Genomic DNA, 18,924 nt, shown 5'->3' with positions numbered 1-18,924 from the left:
AATCATCCAGGTTGGAAGAGAACTTTAAGTAATCATGAAGTCCACCATCCACCTAGCATTATCACTGTAACCATTGAACCACACCACCAGCACCAGATCCAGACATGTCTTGGACACCTCCAGGGAAGGTGACTTCACCATCAGGGACACCTATTCCAATGTCTGACCACCCTGACGGTGGTTTTTTTTTTTTTATTTTTTCCTAATATCTAATCTGAATCTCCCATGTCTCAGATTGAGGTTATTTCCTCTTGTCCTCTCACTGCAGGCACGGCAGGAGACTCTCCTTTCAGAGAGTTCTAGAGAGCAATAGGGTCAGCCCTGAGCCTCCTCTTCTGGACACTAAAGAACCCCAGCTCCTCGAAAGATGTGTTTTCTACATCTTCCACTTGTGTAAAGAGGTCCCGTGCCCACGTGTGGCTGCACTTTTACTGGGGCTTCGCCCTCTCCGAGCCACCCCCCCGTACATTCCCAGCTCCTCCATCTCGAGGCTGCGGCGCGGGGCCGGCAGGGGCCGCTGCGCGCGAGTCCCGCCGGAAGCGGCGCTGCCGCGGCGGCGCGCGGCGTGCGCGCGGCGCGGCCATGCCGGGCAGGAAGTCTTCCAAGGAGAAGAAGCGGCGCCGCTCACGTTCCTGCTGCCCGGAGGGAGCCCCGGGGCCGGACGGCAGCGACAGGAAGCGGCGGAGCACCGAGTCCAGCCACGGTGCCCTGGAGGTAGCGCGGGCGGAGTCGCGGGGTCTGGCCGGTGCCGTGCCGCCTCTGCCTTCCCGGGCGCGTCCCGGTCCCTCCTGGCGGCAGAGGCCTGGCCGCGGTCCCTGCCGGGGCTGGCTGTGGGAAGGGCCGGGCTCAGTCGCGCTGGTGGGAGGGCGGCGCGAAGACGGGCAGCCCCGGCACAGGCAGCGGCAGGGGCCGGCCGAGCCCGGGCGCGCATCCCGGGAGCGGCGATCTGTGCTTCCCAGGCGTGAGGGGTGTGGCGTACAAGCTCGGGTAGCACCCGAGTGGTTCTCACACTTCTGGCCTTGCGAGTCTTCTCAAGGATGTGTTGGTGTGCAAAAATTGATTGTGGCATGCACGCCTAAGTAAATTCTGAGGCTGACAAAGTATATTTCTGGCTGGTGGTTTGGTTTTGTGTTTTTTGTGTTTTTTTTTTTTTTTCCTTTGGTTGGGTTTTGTTTTTGTTTGGGTTTTTTGTTTGTTTTAATTAGTTTTTTTATTCTAGAGGTCCTCCGCTGATGTATGGAGGATGCACTTTCTAATACGAAGCCCATTTTGATTCTGTGAAGACTCTGCCAGACAGGGAATTGTATGCCAGTCTTAGCCGGGTAGCTGTGAATGATGAGCTTTCTGATTTAACTGCCCAGCTAATCAGATGGATTTCTTCTGCATTAAAGCATGCTTTCATGTGTAAGCACCCGCTAAGTATTTGCAGATAGTATTTCCCAGTTAATATTTAGGAGTAGTTTTCACTTCATGGAGGTCTACAAAATTTTCCCAGCACAATAATGTTCTCAGTAATAAAATACGTAACTTCTGTAATGCAGTTACCTTGCAATATGAAACACTGGAATTTGAGAAGTCCACGTTAAGATGTACCTTGCATTAATGAAGGGAAGATTATTGCAAGCACAGGTGAAGCTGTAATTTTCTGTCTTCTCTAATTCACTAGAAGATGTGCCTTCTTTGATTTTAGGAAACAAAATGCAATGTACTCTCTGGAGAAAAAGTGGAAGAAGCTGAACAACCCAGTGATATAGAGGAAGGAGGATTAGATCTCACTGTGTCACTCAAACCTGTCAGTTTCTACATTGGGGACAAAAAGGAAATGCTTCAGCAGTGTTTCTGTGTCATAGGGGAGAAGAAACTACAGAAGATGCTGCCTGATACTTTAAAGGTACTGAAATACACTGACCATTTATGTATTTACCATGATCTTGAATGCTTGTGTAACAAAAAATACTTATCTCTCAAGCCTAGTGCATTTACATTTTAAAAACTGTCTGTATATTTCTCAACTAAAGAAGTTTCTATGAAGTCAAGTACTCTTCTTAAGTAGTCTCCCAGTCATGTGTCTGGAAGTGAGACTTTTTAAAGATTTGCTGTTGTTATTCCAGGTTACTCCTTTTGCTACTGCTCTATCATTTCTAAACTTCAAGTTTAGCTTTAGACTGTGCCCCTCTACTGGTTAGTTAAATGCAAAAGGATTTTCGTGGTTATGAGGAGTAAATACAGTAGTTGTTCACTAACTAATATGCTGATTTGTAAAAAAAATACTGATTTCTGCTTGTGGCAACTGATTTTCTTTGTATGGTATTAAAGCAATGTCTGAGATAAGAAAATAAAGCCCATTCTTCATAAACAGCTTCTGAAGCTGTAACTCCTATGGACTAAAGGTGGAGTTTTACTGGCTTGGATCATATGCTTTTTGACTCTTGTGAACAATAGGACTTAAAATAAATTAGGTTAGCAGCCTGTACAGAAGAAGAGGCTGCAAGTGAAATGTCATCTGTGTAATGCTTGTTAGTAGTTGTAAATTTTTTATCTCAGTTTTTTATCTTAATGAGTTGTATTATCAATAATATAAGTGAGACAGGACTTCATTTTAAAAACATGGCAAATTGCACATAGGCTCATCCATTTCTCATCTCTGGCAGAAGAAGAACTTGAGAATCTGGAAGGAAAGACATTACTGAGTTTGTAGGGAAATTGCCTCATAGTGTAGAACCAAACTTAAAATATGACTGAGTATTACAACCTGTTTATCAGCTCCTAATTTTGGTACTTGTACATGGTATCAGAGCTCATTTGAAAATGGGAAATTCCCGAATGTCACCAAGAGGTATGAGATTTGAAGGTAACTGGAATACCAGTAAAATCTGTGGCAATGTATGGTATGTACCAAGCATGAGAAATGAATCGCAGTTTACATACTTTCTTTATTTTCTGTGTTGTGATATGCATCTGTTGGTGTGTTGTCAATAGCATTATTTTCTCCAGTTTTTGAACTTGCATTCAACAGTTGCCTCTGATCTTTGTAAGCTTAATTACATAACCCAGCTTCCCCCTAGTGATGGAAAACTAGGAATAACCAGGTCTGCAATTGTTTGCTGTTCCATGCTTCACAGATATGATCTGGTGTTTCTGGTGCTCAGTGTTGTAGCTGCAATAAAGACTCCAAGCCATAGGTCAGGTAACTGATAGAGTGTATATTGCTTAATTTTTCAGATGAAACCCACACGTATGCTATTTCTTGTCATAACTGAAACAGCTGGTTTTCTACAGCAGTTGCATCAATGCAGATCAGAATATGGGAGAGGCTTTAATCCAAGTTAAATCTTCATTACATCATTAATTGCTGTCTTCTCAGAAAATTTTAGTAGCTTGTGGTTTGTCTTATCTGTCTTCTTAGAACTGTTCCATGGATGAAATCAAAAGACTTTGCATGGAGCAGTTGGAGCTGTTATCTGAAAAAAAACTGTTGAAGATACTTGAAGGTATGAATGAAACTTAAGACTCCACTGTATACCAGAAAATAGTCTGCCTCAACCGAATTTGCACTCTTTTTAGCAACTTAAATATATATATGTATGTATACAGACACACACTAGTAAGTGTATATTAGTGTGTACATAATCGCTCAGTTCCACCAAGACACACAGTTCATGTACTTTGGTTAAGGATATGACATTCCAGCTTTTCAGTTTTATTAAACATGCACTTGATATTTAAGGAATATAGAACTTATTTGTAAACATATTGCTGTCTTGTCAATGAAGAAAAGCTCTTCAAGTCTGAGTGCTCCAGAGTATCTTGCTGTTAATTCTGTACTTTATTTTTAGCACCCACAGTATTGTACTAATCAGAGTAGCTAATCAGATTTTTTGTAATCCAGTATAAATGTATGTGAAGCCAACAGAAGACTCCCAGATAAGGGTTTTGGTTTTGACTAAGTCTAATTTTAGAACTTCTGCTTTAACTGGGAAAAATCCTCTTCTGCTGATTGTTATAGAGTTAATAATTAAAAGTAAACCTAAGTATGTAGTATTTATTATATCACTTTCCTAAATTTTCATGTTTGAAACTGTGTATATCTAGGCAAGATTGGAGCTGATTCTGATACTGACGAGGAGGCAGATGGAGGAGACAAGACTGGAGGTGATTCAGTCAGTCAGTGAGTAAAAGATAAAAAACTTAAACTTAATTTAAGGAGAGTGAACAATTCAGAGGTTTTTCATGAGAAATGATCAAATATATGATTGAAAGACCCAGTTGCTATATCCTTAATTAATTACCCTAGTTGAATGACAATGAAGTGTGGCTACTAGCAAGCCCTAAACTTACAGACATGATTTTGTCACTTTGTGACTTTAAGTGTGTCTTGAGCACATAACTGGGTTCATAGTGGCATAGTACCTGTCAGCCGAGTTATGGTAATTAAACTTTCATACTTCTGTCCTGCAACAGAAGTGGTGTGATTTAGGTTGTCTTTGTGTGAGCTAAAGCAGTAAACCCCTCCCACTTAGGTCAGTGAATTGTTTAAGGGTACTTTCAGTTCAACTGAGATTTATCCCTTCTCTTTCAACTTTTCATTCTGGTCCTTCGTTCCTGCCGCAATTGAAGCAGCACTTACACTCACCTGTTCAATGCACTCTGTATAAGGAGTGCTACAGAATGTAGAGTTTCAAGAACAGAGGCTTCTGGTCTCTTGCTCTTATCTTGGCATCTGGCAGTTTTGTAAAAGACAGCATTTCTTAACCTTTTCTTAAAATGCTTCTCTGTTTTTTAAAGACCATTTCTTTGTCAGGAGTTCACCTGTTTGATAGTTTCTATGGAAGTAGTGAAGGGGAAAGGAAAGTTACTAGTTATCAGGCACAATGCATCAAATTTAGTGAGGCTAACTTGTTTCTAGAAGACTAGTAAGTTTTTTATGTTTTCAACACTGACCTGATTTCAGGTGGTCCACAGATTCAGGACACACTTAATAAACCTCTGAGACAGTACAAGACAATGCACCAGAGATGCATTTAAATAAGAACAAATGGATGGGAAATGTAGTAACACCAATTCAACTTTCACATTCTGGTCAGTACTTTTCTTTGGCAGGGACCTAGTTTCCTAGTTTCTGATCCCGGCTTTGATTCAAAACAAGCTATGAAGTTATCACCAAATTTTCTTTGATGACTTCTCATCATACAAATATACTAGAAAATGGAGTGAATACAAAGTTAGGTTTCATTCTTTTCCTTGTGATACAGTTTTAATACCCTTTGACACTGTTTCTTCTAAGGTTCCATTTGGAGCCCATTGTTAATGTATCCTGCTGTGCTATTTGTTGCCTATGTGTTCTGTGAACGGGGTCGTCAGTTTCAAAACCTAGTTTTCTTATTTTGGACATTGCCCTCTGCTGGCTGTTTGGAAAAGCAGATAGAAAAATTAAAAAACTACTAAATACACTAAATATTGGGTTTCTTTATGTAGTGTAGTGGTCTCTATGTGGAATAGTCTCTGTAAAGTGATTGATAATTTGTCAGTGAAGTTCTAAATAGAATGAGAAGACAGACTTGCTGGCTAAATAAGCCATAAAAATACCCAAGTTTTTTGATTCCTTGAGACATTATATGTCGTTTTGGGTTTTTGTTTAAGGCCTAACTCACAAGCTATTACTATTGCAAAATATGTTAAATGTTCTTTATCTCCAAGATGTTTGGCAGGAGTAGTGCTGCTGGATTTCAGTAAAGTTGTTCTGTGTCTTCAAGATGTTTCAAAGCTACTGTTGAGACATGAATTTATGATCCTTTGATATAGTAGACTGTGTGAATTCTTTCTTATATAGAAATTATTTGAGCTGGTAAAAATCTAAAAAGAGGAAATTAATTAATAAAACTATCAAATAAGAAAAATCAGAATTTACCATTTTTTAGCTAGTGGATATCAAAGACATTTACCCTATTTTCCTATGCCAGTTAGGAAGGTTTCAGTAACTGACAGTAAATCAAGAAGAAATTGTGTTTCAAAAAGGTAAAAGAAACTGAGAGATGTTGTTCACAGTTGTAGAGCAAATTGCTTCCTGGGACAAACAGTGGTTGAGGTGCCCCTTGTTCTTGTATCTGTATCCTGATAGTTCAGGGTTTCAGACCCCTCCAAGCTGGGCAGGAAGTTTTAGGAATTGGGGATTTTCTTCTCCCTTTCAAAAATAGCATTCTGCATCAGTGGGTGCTATCTGAGCACCTTGGCTCCACGGTTCAGCTGTGTGGTAGCATTAACAAAAAGAAAACAAAACAGAAAAGCTGTTTGGATGATAGAAAAATAAAGGGATAGGAGAACATGAGGAGAATTAAGGCTTTATGTTGATCTTGAAGTTCAGTGCTCAGTAAGTAGACCAATATGATGCTTTTACAATGGTAAACAGTCACAAGCACTTTTTACTAAGTAGTCTAATCTTTGGGCCTTGGGTCAGCTTCTTTATAACCTGTGTGTAAATAATTATAAGTGCAAGTTTTCAAAACTTCAGAAAAATGTGTTTCAGCAACAAGTTAGCCACTACAAAGGCTTAAGGTGCATATGTGAAGAAATATTGAAAACTGCATTGCTAAGACAAGCAAGCATTGTTTGTAATCATTAATTATACTTCTAATCTGGATTTAAGTAGGTAAGTTTGTTTGCCTTGGGAATAGAAAAGACTTTTCATAACAAAAAAGGCAGTTTCTCTATTTTATATAATCACTGTTAGTTCTTCCTAGGTAATCTTCATTGCATATATGAAGATTGGCTTTCATATAAATTATTTCTTTTTCCTGCATTCTATTATAACTTATTTGTTTAAAGTCTGACTTGTATTAGTTTTTACATTCAAATGTGAATGTGGAAAGGGAAAATTGAGTAGCAAGTTGTACTCTAATCAAAAGTGTTTTAACTGATTGGAAACATCCCTTTGTTTCTTTCATTATTGTCCTTTGAAAAAAATAAATTCAACAAATATACCTTTAGCCATCTGCATATATCAACTGAAATTCAGAAAGCTTGAACCAATACATCTAGAGAAATTTTAAATTAAATAAGCAAATGACTCTCAGTCTCAAAAGAGCTGTTTCCTGTCTGTACCAGCTAAAAGTAGCAGGAATTTAGGGAAGTTTCTCTAGTTACCGGAAATTTGCAAAGTTCAGGTCTTTATGTGAAGCTTTTAGATGGTATTGCATCTAATTGTAAATTGGATCTTCCTTTTTTGGTTTTTGCACATATCCTCATTCTGTTACTAGAAGTGGAAATCCTGAGGCTTTTCTTGAATTTCAACTATGTAAATGCTTCACATGCTTACATTAGCATGTAAAACATTTGCTCTTTTATTTTATCACCAGCCTATTCTGTGTGAAGCATTAGAAATCCTGCAATAACCATGCAGAAGAATTGAAGAAGCAGGGCCTATATTTGCTAGTAACTGGAACATGCAGTTGCAATAGATAAATTTTGTTATTTGTCAGCTCTGTATAGGTTTTTGAATATGCAGTTCTCAGATTTTTCTTTCTGTTTCTGTCTTACTCTCTGAAATGGAATACTGTTAAAACAAGAGAATTACTGTATATGAAGCTTCCAACCAAACACCAGATATTTAATTGACAGGAGTCAGATAATGTCTTGCAAAAACCAAGTAGGTATTCTTCATCTTGTTCAAGAAGTGTTAGCATTTTTTTGAGCTGTTTCTTTTCTTTTACCTGAATTGACTCTTCAAATATCCTCCAGCAGAACAAGTGAAAGTAAGTTACATGCTGTGTTAGTAAAACATTAAAAGAACAAACATTCTAGTGTCATTATAATGATCAATGTTCATACGGGTCTGAGTAAATGATCTTCTGCCTTCAATATCTTATTGGGCTTATTTTTTTCACTGAGTGAAAATTTGCAGTTTAATATTTGCTCTTTCAAGAATTTATAGGCATATTACTACTTTGTGGTCAAAAGTGTAGTTTTTGCTTGTTTTCTTTTGGAAAAGTTAGCAGTTAAAAGTTTTGTCTTGTTTTGATGTGTTGTGCTCCTGGTTGCTGGGTGTTCACAAGCATGCAATTACCATCTGATATTTACCTCTGTAAGACAATTTGGTTATTTTCAGCATTTGGAATCACTGTAACGACCAGCTACATGAGTCACTGAACAGATACATCAGCATTTAGCTAATTTGCTCCACTGCCTTTTGTACTTGTGGTGTCCTCAAACATCACCTGTAACAGGACCGATGGACTTTGCATAGCTCATTAAACTATTTGATTAACACCTGTCTTTTGAGATACCTTTCTTCAGAAACACTATTTTGTAAGAACTTTTTTCCCTTTTGTTTTTTTAACTTGCTACTTAATGCTTGTTAATTATTTTGGTTCTCATTTGTCATTGAAAACTGTCCTTGGAACAAAAATTTGCAGGAATTTTTCAAGGACTTGGGTCTTCTAGAAATGGGTTTTAGGCCTCGAACTGAGTGCAAAGGCAAACTTTAATTCAGGAAGGTACATCATGTCAAAAATAACAGAGGTCCCAATCTCAAGTCTCACTGGAGATTTAGGTGAATAATACTTTTCCTTCTGGTCTCCAACCCCAGTGACCACTGAAACCTGGTATCCCTGCCACCGGTATTGGAGAGCTACTGTCAATCCTTAGGTATCTGCTCCTCTGCCAGTACTCCTTTTCCTAACCTTTGCTGTGTTTTTACCCCACTTTGCAAAATCTACTGAAATTGGGTACCACATCACCTTCATACCAAGATGCTTTGAGACCTGTACTAATTCCTGTTGCAAATTGTGTACAGAAGCCATTTATGTGAGCCCAGTTAGGGATTATACTAGTGTGGCGCATGACAACATGAAATGCATGCTCTACATAAAATAAGGTAAATTTAAATTTACAACATTTGTTTTCAGCAAATTGTAGCTGTAGTTAGCTTCTTTCTGCTGAAAATATCATACTGTGAAAATGTTGTTCTGTTTAAAATAATAAATTAAAAGTGCTGAGTTTATTGCTTGGAAGATTGACTTTGAACTTAACTGTCATCTTGAGGCAGAAATATAAAGGCTGGGCAAAAGGGAGACACTCTAAATTACTATTGTCACTTACCAGCACAGCATGAAAAAAGAGAGTATTAAGTGTTTATAAGGTCCCTTAATTTTAAAATAACATATCTTCTGCTCCCGTTGTTTGAAGACCCCCCTTTCTAACATGTATACCACAGTACAGATAATTAGGAAAAAAATGTTTTTCACTAGCAAACACATAAAACAAGGCTAACAAGTTAAAAGCCAAACTTAAAATGCATTTGTTGAGCCAGTAGATGGTGCAAAATGCTTGCCTACAAAGCAAAGTCATGAAGGTTCTGCAGCAATGCAGTCCAATCCAATCAATTCTGAGAGAGTAAAACATGCTGTAAAAGCACTTCCGTGTCGTAAAAATTCTTTTGCTGACAGTAGGTAGTCTCTAAAGGAATATGGGTTTGCTGTAATTATTGTTAAAGTCAAAGCATCAGGAAGAAACTTTACAAGTTTCAGTGTGTGGTTTCTTTTAAAGTTGGTAATTTCTTTTTATACAGCTGTTAAAATGGTTATGGATAATTTCACAGCCAATGTTTGAACTATAGTGGTCACTTTGTTTTCTCTGAAAGAGATGATTACAGTTCCTCATCAGACATCAAGGTGATACCAGAGTTCTGAAATCTACTGTCTGAATACTACTGGTGCAAGATCAGGCTTTTAAAAGTGACACTTTGCTGTCCACTTTGCAGACATAACTACTGAGTTCTGAATGATGAAGTATGTGTGTGAAAGAGGATTAGACAGGAGCAGCCAAAGCTGCTTCTGCTGTTAGTGATGATCAGGGTATATCTCAACCTAATTTTGGTCAAGAGTTAAGTAACTAGATATAACAAATTGTTAGGAGTTGCTTTAAAAAAAAAGCCAAAAACCAAGTGGTTCCATCCACATCTGCTGACCAGTAGCTGGTCTGAAATCCACATCTTTCCCTGGCTGCTGGCACAGAAGCCCACAAGGTTTGTATCCTTGTTACTGTTGCTTCTCAGACTTCCTTGTGCATGCAGGCCTCTCTGATGGCAGGTGTAGGCCTGTGATTGTCCCCAGTAGCTGATGCTGTTCATCTCTGTGGTATCTAGTGCTCTATTATCGTCCCTCAATTTGCCTACTTGCAGAACCTAGTCTTTTTTTGGAATTTTGCCTCTGATTTTATCTGTTTGATACCTTAGTCCCAGATCTTGCATCCTGCTTCTTGTCTAGACTAGCTTGAGGTGCTAGTGAATTACAAGTATCTACTTACAGCTGCATGACACTGAAAATCGTGGAGAAGGTGTATATTTTTCATTCTGTCTGATTTCTGGCAGCACAATCCTGTAGGCCCATCTGACCTGTGGTCCTCTTTGCAGTTGCTGGTTGCAGTTGCTTACACGTGTGTAGGCATATTTTGATTATTCTCATCTCGTTTGGAAAAGGAGTTAGTGTAGTCATGTGACTCAATAAATAGGCAGAACAGCCTGGTGTTCACATCGAGGTTTGCTAGGCAATTGTATTGACCTGTTTATTGTCCTTAATGAGTTATTGCATGATACTTTACACAATTATGTTCCAATGGCTAAAAAAAGTGGGGGAAAAAAGGAGAGTCTGTTGATGTAGCCTTTGCCACTTCATTAAAGGAAATAGAAATGAAAATAACTGTCTCTCCTCTCAGACCATGATTTCTAGAAACACTATGGTGTTCCTCCTCCTGATAAAACCATTGGGCATATGGGAAAAAATGCAACTTGTAAAACACAAGGAAAATAGATCTGTGTTCACTTTCAGGAAAGCTGTAAAGGCCATTATTGAGAAACAAGTTATTAGTCATCATATTTACATCTGTGACACCAGAATACTGCTTCCTTTTTATAGTGTTGTTAAGTTCCCATGGCCAGGAGAGCTGCATTGATTCCATTTTAATACAGATGAAGCCAATGACACACTAACTCCAGTTTAGAAATTTGGCAATTCTGTTGTCAAAATGCTCACTGGATGTGGCAACTGAACTCTTCCTGTGATTCTGGATTGTTCTACCTGTGCCCTTCCTGAATGTTTTCACAGTTTGTGTAACTAGGATGTGTGAAGTACATGAAGGACATTAACCTTTCACTGAAATGTCTCTTCCTTACACTTGTGTAAGAGTTGAAACCCTACACATCAAGGGTAGAAGTCTTTAAGTAGGAGAAATAGAGAAATGCGGGTACTGAATACACTGTAATAGCTGAGCTGTAAACACTTCTGTTTTAAAAAGTATCCCTTTGTGAAACAAGAAGATTCTGGTTTAGAAGAGGTTAGTGATGGTCTGATGATAATTTCATTAAAATAATTTTTTACTTTCAAAATAAGACAGTAAATAGTATTTGAGTGCAGCAGAAATTATTGTTTTCCCAAACAATTTAATTATGTGACAATTTATTTTGAATTTTACAGAAAAGCTCCTAATATGAGGAGCTTTTCCTTTATAACTGCTCAGCTGTGGTTCCTCAGTTATAACCATTGAGGATTGTTACTCTAAAAGGCAAGGATGCAGTGGAAATAATTGCACAAGGCAAAACAAAAAAAGTTTATTTTCAAGTACTCACATTAGCTCTCTGTATTCCTTCTGCCCTTATTCCTACTGTAGCTGGCTTATTGGCTTACCCCCTGATAATTTTTTAGTTTCTAAAAAATGTTCTGTTAAATTTTAAATTATGGTGATTAAAATGTGTTCTTAATTGTTTCCAGACAGGACAACAGTATAGACTCAACGTCTTCTCTGAGAGAAGACAGCAAGCTGGAAGGTCAGGAGTCAAAGCAAGGTATGTTGTTGAGAAAGCTGAAATTTTGTGTTCTCAATGTTGGCCAGTGACTAATTCCAGGTAGCTGACAGCTGTCTTGTGAACCGAGAATGAATATACATTGGGAAAGAGTATTTTGTTTTGTGTACTTTCTCTTCTTAGATGCAAAAACATAGCTTGTGAGACATTCAAGTACTACAGTGATTGGCAGGATAGAAAATGCAAAGGCTCATAAGTTATTGGTGCACATTTGTACTTTTTGCACAAGAAAACAGTACTTTTAGCCTGCAGTAGTATTTGTTCCATTCCAGTCATTAAATCAGCACATATAACAATTGCCAATATTAGTTTGTGCATGAAGCACTAGAACTGGGGGTGTTTCTGTCTCAGTCTGTTTATTTTCATTTTGACTGGCTCTAAGCAGAAAGATCAGAAGTAGCTTTTCCAGTCAAAGAATGTTGAAAATTCTTCTAAGCTACATTTCTTTTCTGCAAAGATCTAACTTTATTTGCTTCTTGCAGCTACTATTTCACAATTCAGAATGTTGTCTGAAAGATGTCTCTTGGAATGACTTTTGTAACATGTTTCTTTTTTGAATTAGTTAGTGGGAAGAGTCAAATGGGAAAGAGTCATACATAATAAAAGCACCAAAACTCTTAGGTGTGAGTTGCTATGACTGTGGATAATCCTTTAAATGTTGCTTGTTGTACTATTGGAGGAACCTTAGAACTGACAGATTTCCTGCAGATTTCTTCCGCTTCTGTATTATCAAAAGGAATTGATGGTTGCTGCAAGTGATATCATTGTTGTTTTTTATGACTTAATCACCCAGAGCATCATGATTGCTTTGGGCTAAAACAGTGGCTCCTCTCAAAATGTTAGCTTTTAAGAACTTTTGAGAATATTGTATAGATTAGAAAGTGTAACTCCAGTCATTCTCTCCACTTTTGCTTATTCTCTCATGCTCTCTTCTTTTTCCCAAAGCCTGAGAAGCTGTGGGAAAAAGAAGAGAGAATGAGAGAATAAGCATAAGTGGATAAAATTAAAATTTAAAAATGAAATTAGTGTGCAGAAATTAATGTTGCAACTGTAGATGAAGAAAAAGTAAAAGTTACCAAAATGAAAAAGATAATGAGAAATGCCAGCCATGATCCTTATTACTGTAAAAATACAGGAGCAAAAGAGGGAAATAAGGCCTGTTAGCTCATTAAACATCTGTAGGCCAAAAAGCCTGAATGAACACTGAATTCTACAGTTTTGGAGGTTCCAATTTCTAAATAGAACCCAAGGTTGTTCTGCCCAGCTTCTCTGGGATAGACATGAATGACTTAATATTTTGTTCCTTCTTAATGTGTCAATTGATTCCAAAAGGAATCCTGTGGTGGGCTGACCCAGTAGGCACCTACCACCCCCTGAATCGCTCATCCCCCAGTGGGATAAAGGTGACAGTCAGCAAAACAAAATGAGGACAACTTATGAGTCATTATAAAGACTCTTCAATAAGTGAAGCAAGAGCTGTACATTGAAACAAAGCAAAAATCAGGGGCTTAGTTACAAGCTCCCATTGGCAGCCAGATCTTTAGCCACTTCCTGGAAAGCAGAGACTCGGCATGCATGACAGTTACTTGGGAAGATGTCAGTGCTGTATGGTGGAGCATATCCCTTAGGTCAGTTTGGCTCAGCTGTCCTGGCTCTGCATCCTCTCAGCCTCCCAGTTTACTCTCTGTGGGGTCAGAGTGAGAAACAGAGAATGCCCTGAGGCTGTTCAAGCACTCTTCAGCAGTAGCCAAACTCGTGTCTTGTCAACATGCTTCAGAAACAAATCCGGAAGCAGCATCATGCACTCTGCTGTGAAGAAAATTAACTCCGTCCCAGCCAGACTCTGTACAGGTCAGTTTGACTTTGGCAGTATAATAGGATGGTCAGGCTCAGATGTTAAGTTTCAGGCTTTGAACTGTGATCCAGTAATGCAGCTGATTTTTTGATCCATGGTAATGCTCCTTGGTTGGCCAGCATGTTAGGTAAACACTGACTGATACTGTGAAGAAAGACAGTTTCTTAATCCTGTTGTTTCCCATTCTGATCTTTCTCCATACATTGTGGCTTGCAAGGTAAAGTTAAAAAGATACTGTTCAAAGATGACTAAATGGTATGGGAAGTAGGGGAAACTGCATATGAAAATGAAATATTAATCTTGAAAATCTTGAGGTTTCTGTCACAGTAGGAACAGGCCAAGACTACTTAGGATCAAAGAAGGCCTTTGTATGTTCATCTCATTAGTAGTTTTCATACACACTGCTGTGAGGAGAATTTTTGGAGCCTTGTTTATTTTTTAGGTTTTCAGATTTTATTATTTTAAAATTGTGATTTATCTTGCTTTAAACAAAAGGTGAAAAGTGATCTATAAACTTCTTTTTTATGTCTTAACATCTATTTTCATGAGCTGAATTTGCTTTCCTGTTAGCTTTGTTTGGAATTTTTGAGGTGCCACATACCTTAGCTGTGTGAGTGCATTCTCAGGGTGAGTGTGCAGAATTCTTAAATATGAACTTAAATGCTGTGATGATCACAGCCTGGTACAGAGTGATCATGAGTGAGTAACTGAAATGTGTCCTATAATACAAAAAAATTTCAATGCTGAACCAACAAAACGCTAATGTTTTAAAATATTACTATTGTTCATAAAACAATTTTGAGCTGTTTTGATCTTCCTTTCCTCCCTCCTTTTATTTTTTTAAGTAGAGAAATTGCATTTATAGCTTTTGAAGTAGTCAGTATTGATTTTTTTTCCCCACACCCTCAGGATCGGAGGAATGTTGTAAACACCCAGAAAAATAGATCTTCCTGAGGTTTTTGAGCACTTTTCATGTATTAATACCAAGTGCATACAGCTACCATAAAGCATTTAAAATGTTTTTAAAAAAATAACATTTTTCTAAAGTCGTTTTTTCCCTGTGCAAGTGGTAAAAATAGTATTACCAAAAGTCGTAATTTAATAATAAAAACTTAAAAGTAATAACTTAATTATAAAGTCTGTGTAATCAGTAACTTTATTATCATCTGACTACACATTATTCATTTTAAGCTGGAACCAATCCTGCTCTTAATTTCCACATTTACAAAAGGTGTTGAAAGAGTGTGAACTTCTGAGGCCAGTGTGTCAAAAGCAAGTATTGCTGTAGCCAAACTGGGAGAATGGTTAGTTAGGTTCTGTTAGAGCTTTGCTTTTATTTTACTGAGCTGCCTCTTTTAATTATGTTTTTAAAAATACACTCCAAGTTTCAGCCACAATTAAAAATCTAAGTCTTAGATTTCTCCATTTTTTTATATGGAGTTAAATGCATCTGGAGGACTAATGATAAATTCTGAGTAGTTGCACTATGAGTTTCTATTAATTTTTAGTCTTGCATCTCACTAAAGTCCCACACCTCTTATAATACATAACATAGTTGAGTGTAATTTTTGAAGTTGCGTTCTGAAAATTAGGTTTACTTAAGAGATAAACGAAAATCAGTTTTGCACTGCAAAAGTTTTGTTTAATATAAAATTTTTGACAATTTAATTAGGAAAATAGGTAATGTAACTTCACAGGAGGGAATAAATTTTTCCGGTATTGCTGCATTGCTATACTGCATGTTCTTTTATAATTGCATAAAGATGCATTAAAACTTGTATAAATTACCTTTAAAAGTTGAAGGAGACAAAGAAGAGGAGTTGATTATCATATAGATTTTTTTTTTCTAGATTTTTTTCACTCTCTTAATTTGCAGAGTAACACTTTAAGCAGAAGTGATTTTGTAAGTTGAGGTAAAAGAATTCTGTTAGTCAGCTCTGTGATAGTTATGTTTGTGTTACAGGCAAGGGAGAAGATAGTGATGTCCTCAGCATAAACGCAGATGCATATGATAGTGACATAGAAGGCCCATGCAATGAAGAAGATGGTCCGGATGTGCAAGAGAGCACTGTCAGAAGTGGAGCTGGCCAGATAGATGACCTTCAGAAGGACATTGAGAAGAGTGTGAATGAGATTCTGGGGCTGGCAGAGTCCAGCCCGAAGGAGCCCAAAGCAGCAACCTTAGCTGTTCCTTCATCAGAAGATGTTCAGCCATCAGCACAACAGCTGGAACTTCTCGAACTCGAGATGAGGGCCAGAGCTATTAAGGCTCTTATGAAAGCTGGTGATGTAAAGAAACATCCATGAGACTGTTCAGATTTCATTTTCACTATTTGTTTCGAAGAAGGTGATGTCTGTTCTCTTCAGTGCTATGTTTGGGTTGGGTGTGACATTCCTCATTCAGACTGTATTGTGTATCCTGACCTGTGGTTCAGTGGTGCTGTTGCCTTTAGTGTGCTGCTTCCATGACATGCACAAACAGTGGTTGATGCTTCCCTGAGATGAGGTGTCCTTGTGCTGGGTCACTTCCTCAGGGAGTCACACCACATATGGAGCTGTGCCAGGTACCTGGTGCCTTCCAGAAAGGTTGTTGTAGAAACATAGAATCATTGAATGGTTAGGGTAGGAAGAGATTTGAGACTGCTTAATTCTTCTTGGGGCCCATCTCATCATAATGTAGGTATTCTAATTACATTGTGATGCTTTGTGTAAAAGTATTCTCAGTTTTTAAAATTTTAATTCCTAAAGGGAAGGATTTTTACCTTTCAAATAAACAGTTGAACATGTTATTTTCAGAGTTATGAAAGTGCCTGAAAGAGACAGAGATTATTACACTGCCATGTAGTTTTGTCACTTTCCTCCCCTCTTATCTTTTGTATTATAACTGAAGAAAACAGAGTTTCTTCCTAACTGGAAAGCTTTCCTTTTGAATATTTGGCATAATATTTAACAAATCAAACAGTTCAGAAGACCTTGATCTTTTAACATTCAATTGATGTAGTCATTTCATGTCCCCTGAAAGTAGGAAAATCCACTTAATTTCAGTATGCTTTTTTAGAAAAGGCATTTAATTTATTTATGAGATTTTAAAATATAAATTCTATTTTTGTCCATTTCAGGGTATTCCTTTATAAATAAATTGAATTTCAGAATTAATTTTCATGCTATAATATCTTACAACAATTATTTCAATTTTTTTACAACTAGTGCTCGTTAAAATATTTGTATGTTTGTTTACAAATTCAGACATCAATTTTTTTCTTTAAAGGTATGAAGTTTACAACTGTACTGTTTGTTAAGTAAAATAATGTATTATGTATTTTTGTTCATGAGTTTTCCTTGGTTGTTACTTAGAAAGCCAGTTACATGCTTTGCAACAGTAGCAGACATAATTTCCCCTACTATTGTGTAATATTACTGCAGACTTTAGTCTATTCAGATACTATGTCTTGAATTCTTTGAAGGTTTATAATTTTCTTTTTATTCTTTCATTTTATCCCTTTTCTTCCTTCTCTTTATTCTCTTTCTTTTTAAACCCCCTTCTGTAGCAAGCTTTCTGTATATTTCTTAAGTATGATTGATTTCCTCTACAACCAACATTATTGTAAAATGTTAGTGCAGTGTAAATTTGATAATAAACTAAAACCTTCATTAAATACAGCTGATAAAATTACAGTGTGCTTCTACTAAGTGATGTCAGTGACCTGGGTAAAGTGCACCTGACTCTAGTGTTATCCACATTGTCAACGTTTTTTCTGTTATTTTGTAGCAAATTGAGCTTGTTAGTGAAAATATACACACAATTCAAAAGGTAACTTTACTCTCTCAAAATCTGTGGGTGTTGTCTTTGGTCAATTCCATTTAGGTGTTTGGTGAACTTGTGTTTTATTTGAGTCTGGAGAAACTAAAGAAGTAATCAGACAAGGACAGCTGGCAAAACTTAGATGTGCTGTCTTCTCTTTTACAAAGTCATAGACTGGTGGAGCTGTGTTAGATTTCAAAGATACATTTCGGTGCTGCTGTACTTATGTCATTAAGGCACCAAGTACCTCACCTTGCCTGCTGTGCAAGTGCAAATCTTGCTTGCAAGGGCATTTCCTGCATCACCAGAAGAAGCCACATATGTGAAATTTATTCAGTGATGTTGGAAAACAACATATTTCAGTTGTTTAGCAACACAAAAATACTGGTGGAAGTAATGATAAACTAGAATGTAATTGCCTTCTACCGACTACTTTGTGGAGGTGTATGGTATTTATTTTTCTACTGGTTTCCCAAGTCACCCTTAAAAGTTCGTTATATAGCATGTTGAAAGGCTGTTATTTCAAGCTACACTACATGTTAAAGTTAGCTAATGCTAACTTTAACATGTAGTGTGACAGAGGTGAAACAGGTTTACTATGCATATGGCAGAGAAGGTTTGTAATTACAGCCTAATTAAATACAAAATTGAAAGATGAGAAGTATTCCAAGAAAATTCAATTAAGCTGTTTACAAAAAATAAAAAAGAATCATATGAGATACTTAATGTGATTGGTTACACAAATGCTAATTCATTTTTAGGATATTGTACTGTTGCTGCCTAGGTTAAAAACAGATCAGTTAAATTACACGTGTTCTTGCATTGATTTGTATCACTGAAGAGATAAAACAATCCAGTGTATTTGAAATGTTTATTATAGAGCTGTTTTGTTTTTCACTTTTAAATATGTCTGTGGTCTTTACTTGAAAAATAAATTTATTATTTCATTTGGAAGGAGAGGCAATTTGTATGTAAAATATATTGAATTATTTATGAAATGTTAAAATAGTGTTACTGGGTTTTGATCAACCATTTTGTCAGGAAACAGATATTAAACACTGGGTGTTGGCCAGCCTGAAAAATATCTTTTGAGGAGGAGGAGGGTTAACTGTGTACTAGATGAATAAAAAGATTAATGACTCTCCCTCAGAGAATCAAAAGTATTTTTCTCTGTTTGGAGGCTTTGCTGTTATGGTGATTTCATAGAGAACAATAAATTGATTTCAAGATGCCAGTTTTGAGAAGCAAATCCCAAATATTTCCACAGAATAGAATTAGTTCCCCTTGTAACACACTTTTCAATATAGTATTTGCTCTCAAAAATATTTTGCCCAAGAGAATTTATTTTAAGCTGTGTTATAAAATATGTTCCTTGCTGTTTGAAATTAGTGTAATTGTTGATTGTAGTAAATGAAA

At 37.2% G+C, this 18,924-nt stretch overlaps 1 protein-coding gene across 1 annotated transcript; it reads left to right on the top strand.

Moving 5' to 3' along the window:
• Window positions 1-576: 576 nt before the first annotated feature.
• CAAP1 (caspase activity and apoptosis inhibitor 1) lies at window positions 577-18,652 on the top strand. The gene is made up of 6 exons (XM_066568904.1): window positions 577-714; window positions 1,691-1,891; window positions 3,407-3,491; window positions 4,093-4,168; window positions 11,760-11,833; window positions 15,670-18,652. The coding sequence occupies exons 1-6, from the start codon at window positions 583-585 to the stop codon at window positions 16,011-16,013; spliced, it is 912 nt and encodes a 303-aa protein (XP_066425001.1). The 5' UTR covers window positions 577-582; the 3' UTR covers window positions 16,014-18,652.
• The last annotated feature ends 272 nt before the right edge of the window (window positions 18,653-18,924 follow it).

The sequence above is a fragment of the Molothrus aeneus genome, chromosome Z (assembly GCF_037042795.1).
Source record: "Molothrus aeneus isolate 106 chromosome Z, BPBGC_Maene_1.0, whole genome shotgun sequence".
Taxonomy (NCBI): domain Eukaryota; kingdom Metazoa; phylum Chordata; class Aves; order Passeriformes; family Icteridae; genus Molothrus; species Molothrus aeneus.
Note: the sequence above shows the minus strand (reverse complement) of the source record. Positions and strands in the feature narration are given on the sequence as shown.

What these genes read in the sequence shown, in the direction of transcription:
- CAAP1 (XM_066568904.1), top strand. Translation starts at nt 583, where the DNA reads ATGCCGGGCAGGAAGTCTTCCAAGGAGAAGAAGCGGCGCCGCTCACGT. An exon ending in CCAGCCACGGTGCCCTGGAG is followed by an intron (nt 715 to 1,690) that starts GTAGCGCGGGCG and finishes CTTTGATTTTAG; the next exon opens with GAAACAAAATGCAATGTACT. An exon ending in TGCTGCCTGATACTTTAAAG is followed by an intron (nt 1,892 to 3,406) that starts GTACTGAAATAC and finishes CTGTCTTCTTAG; the next exon opens with AACTGTTCCATGGATGAAAT.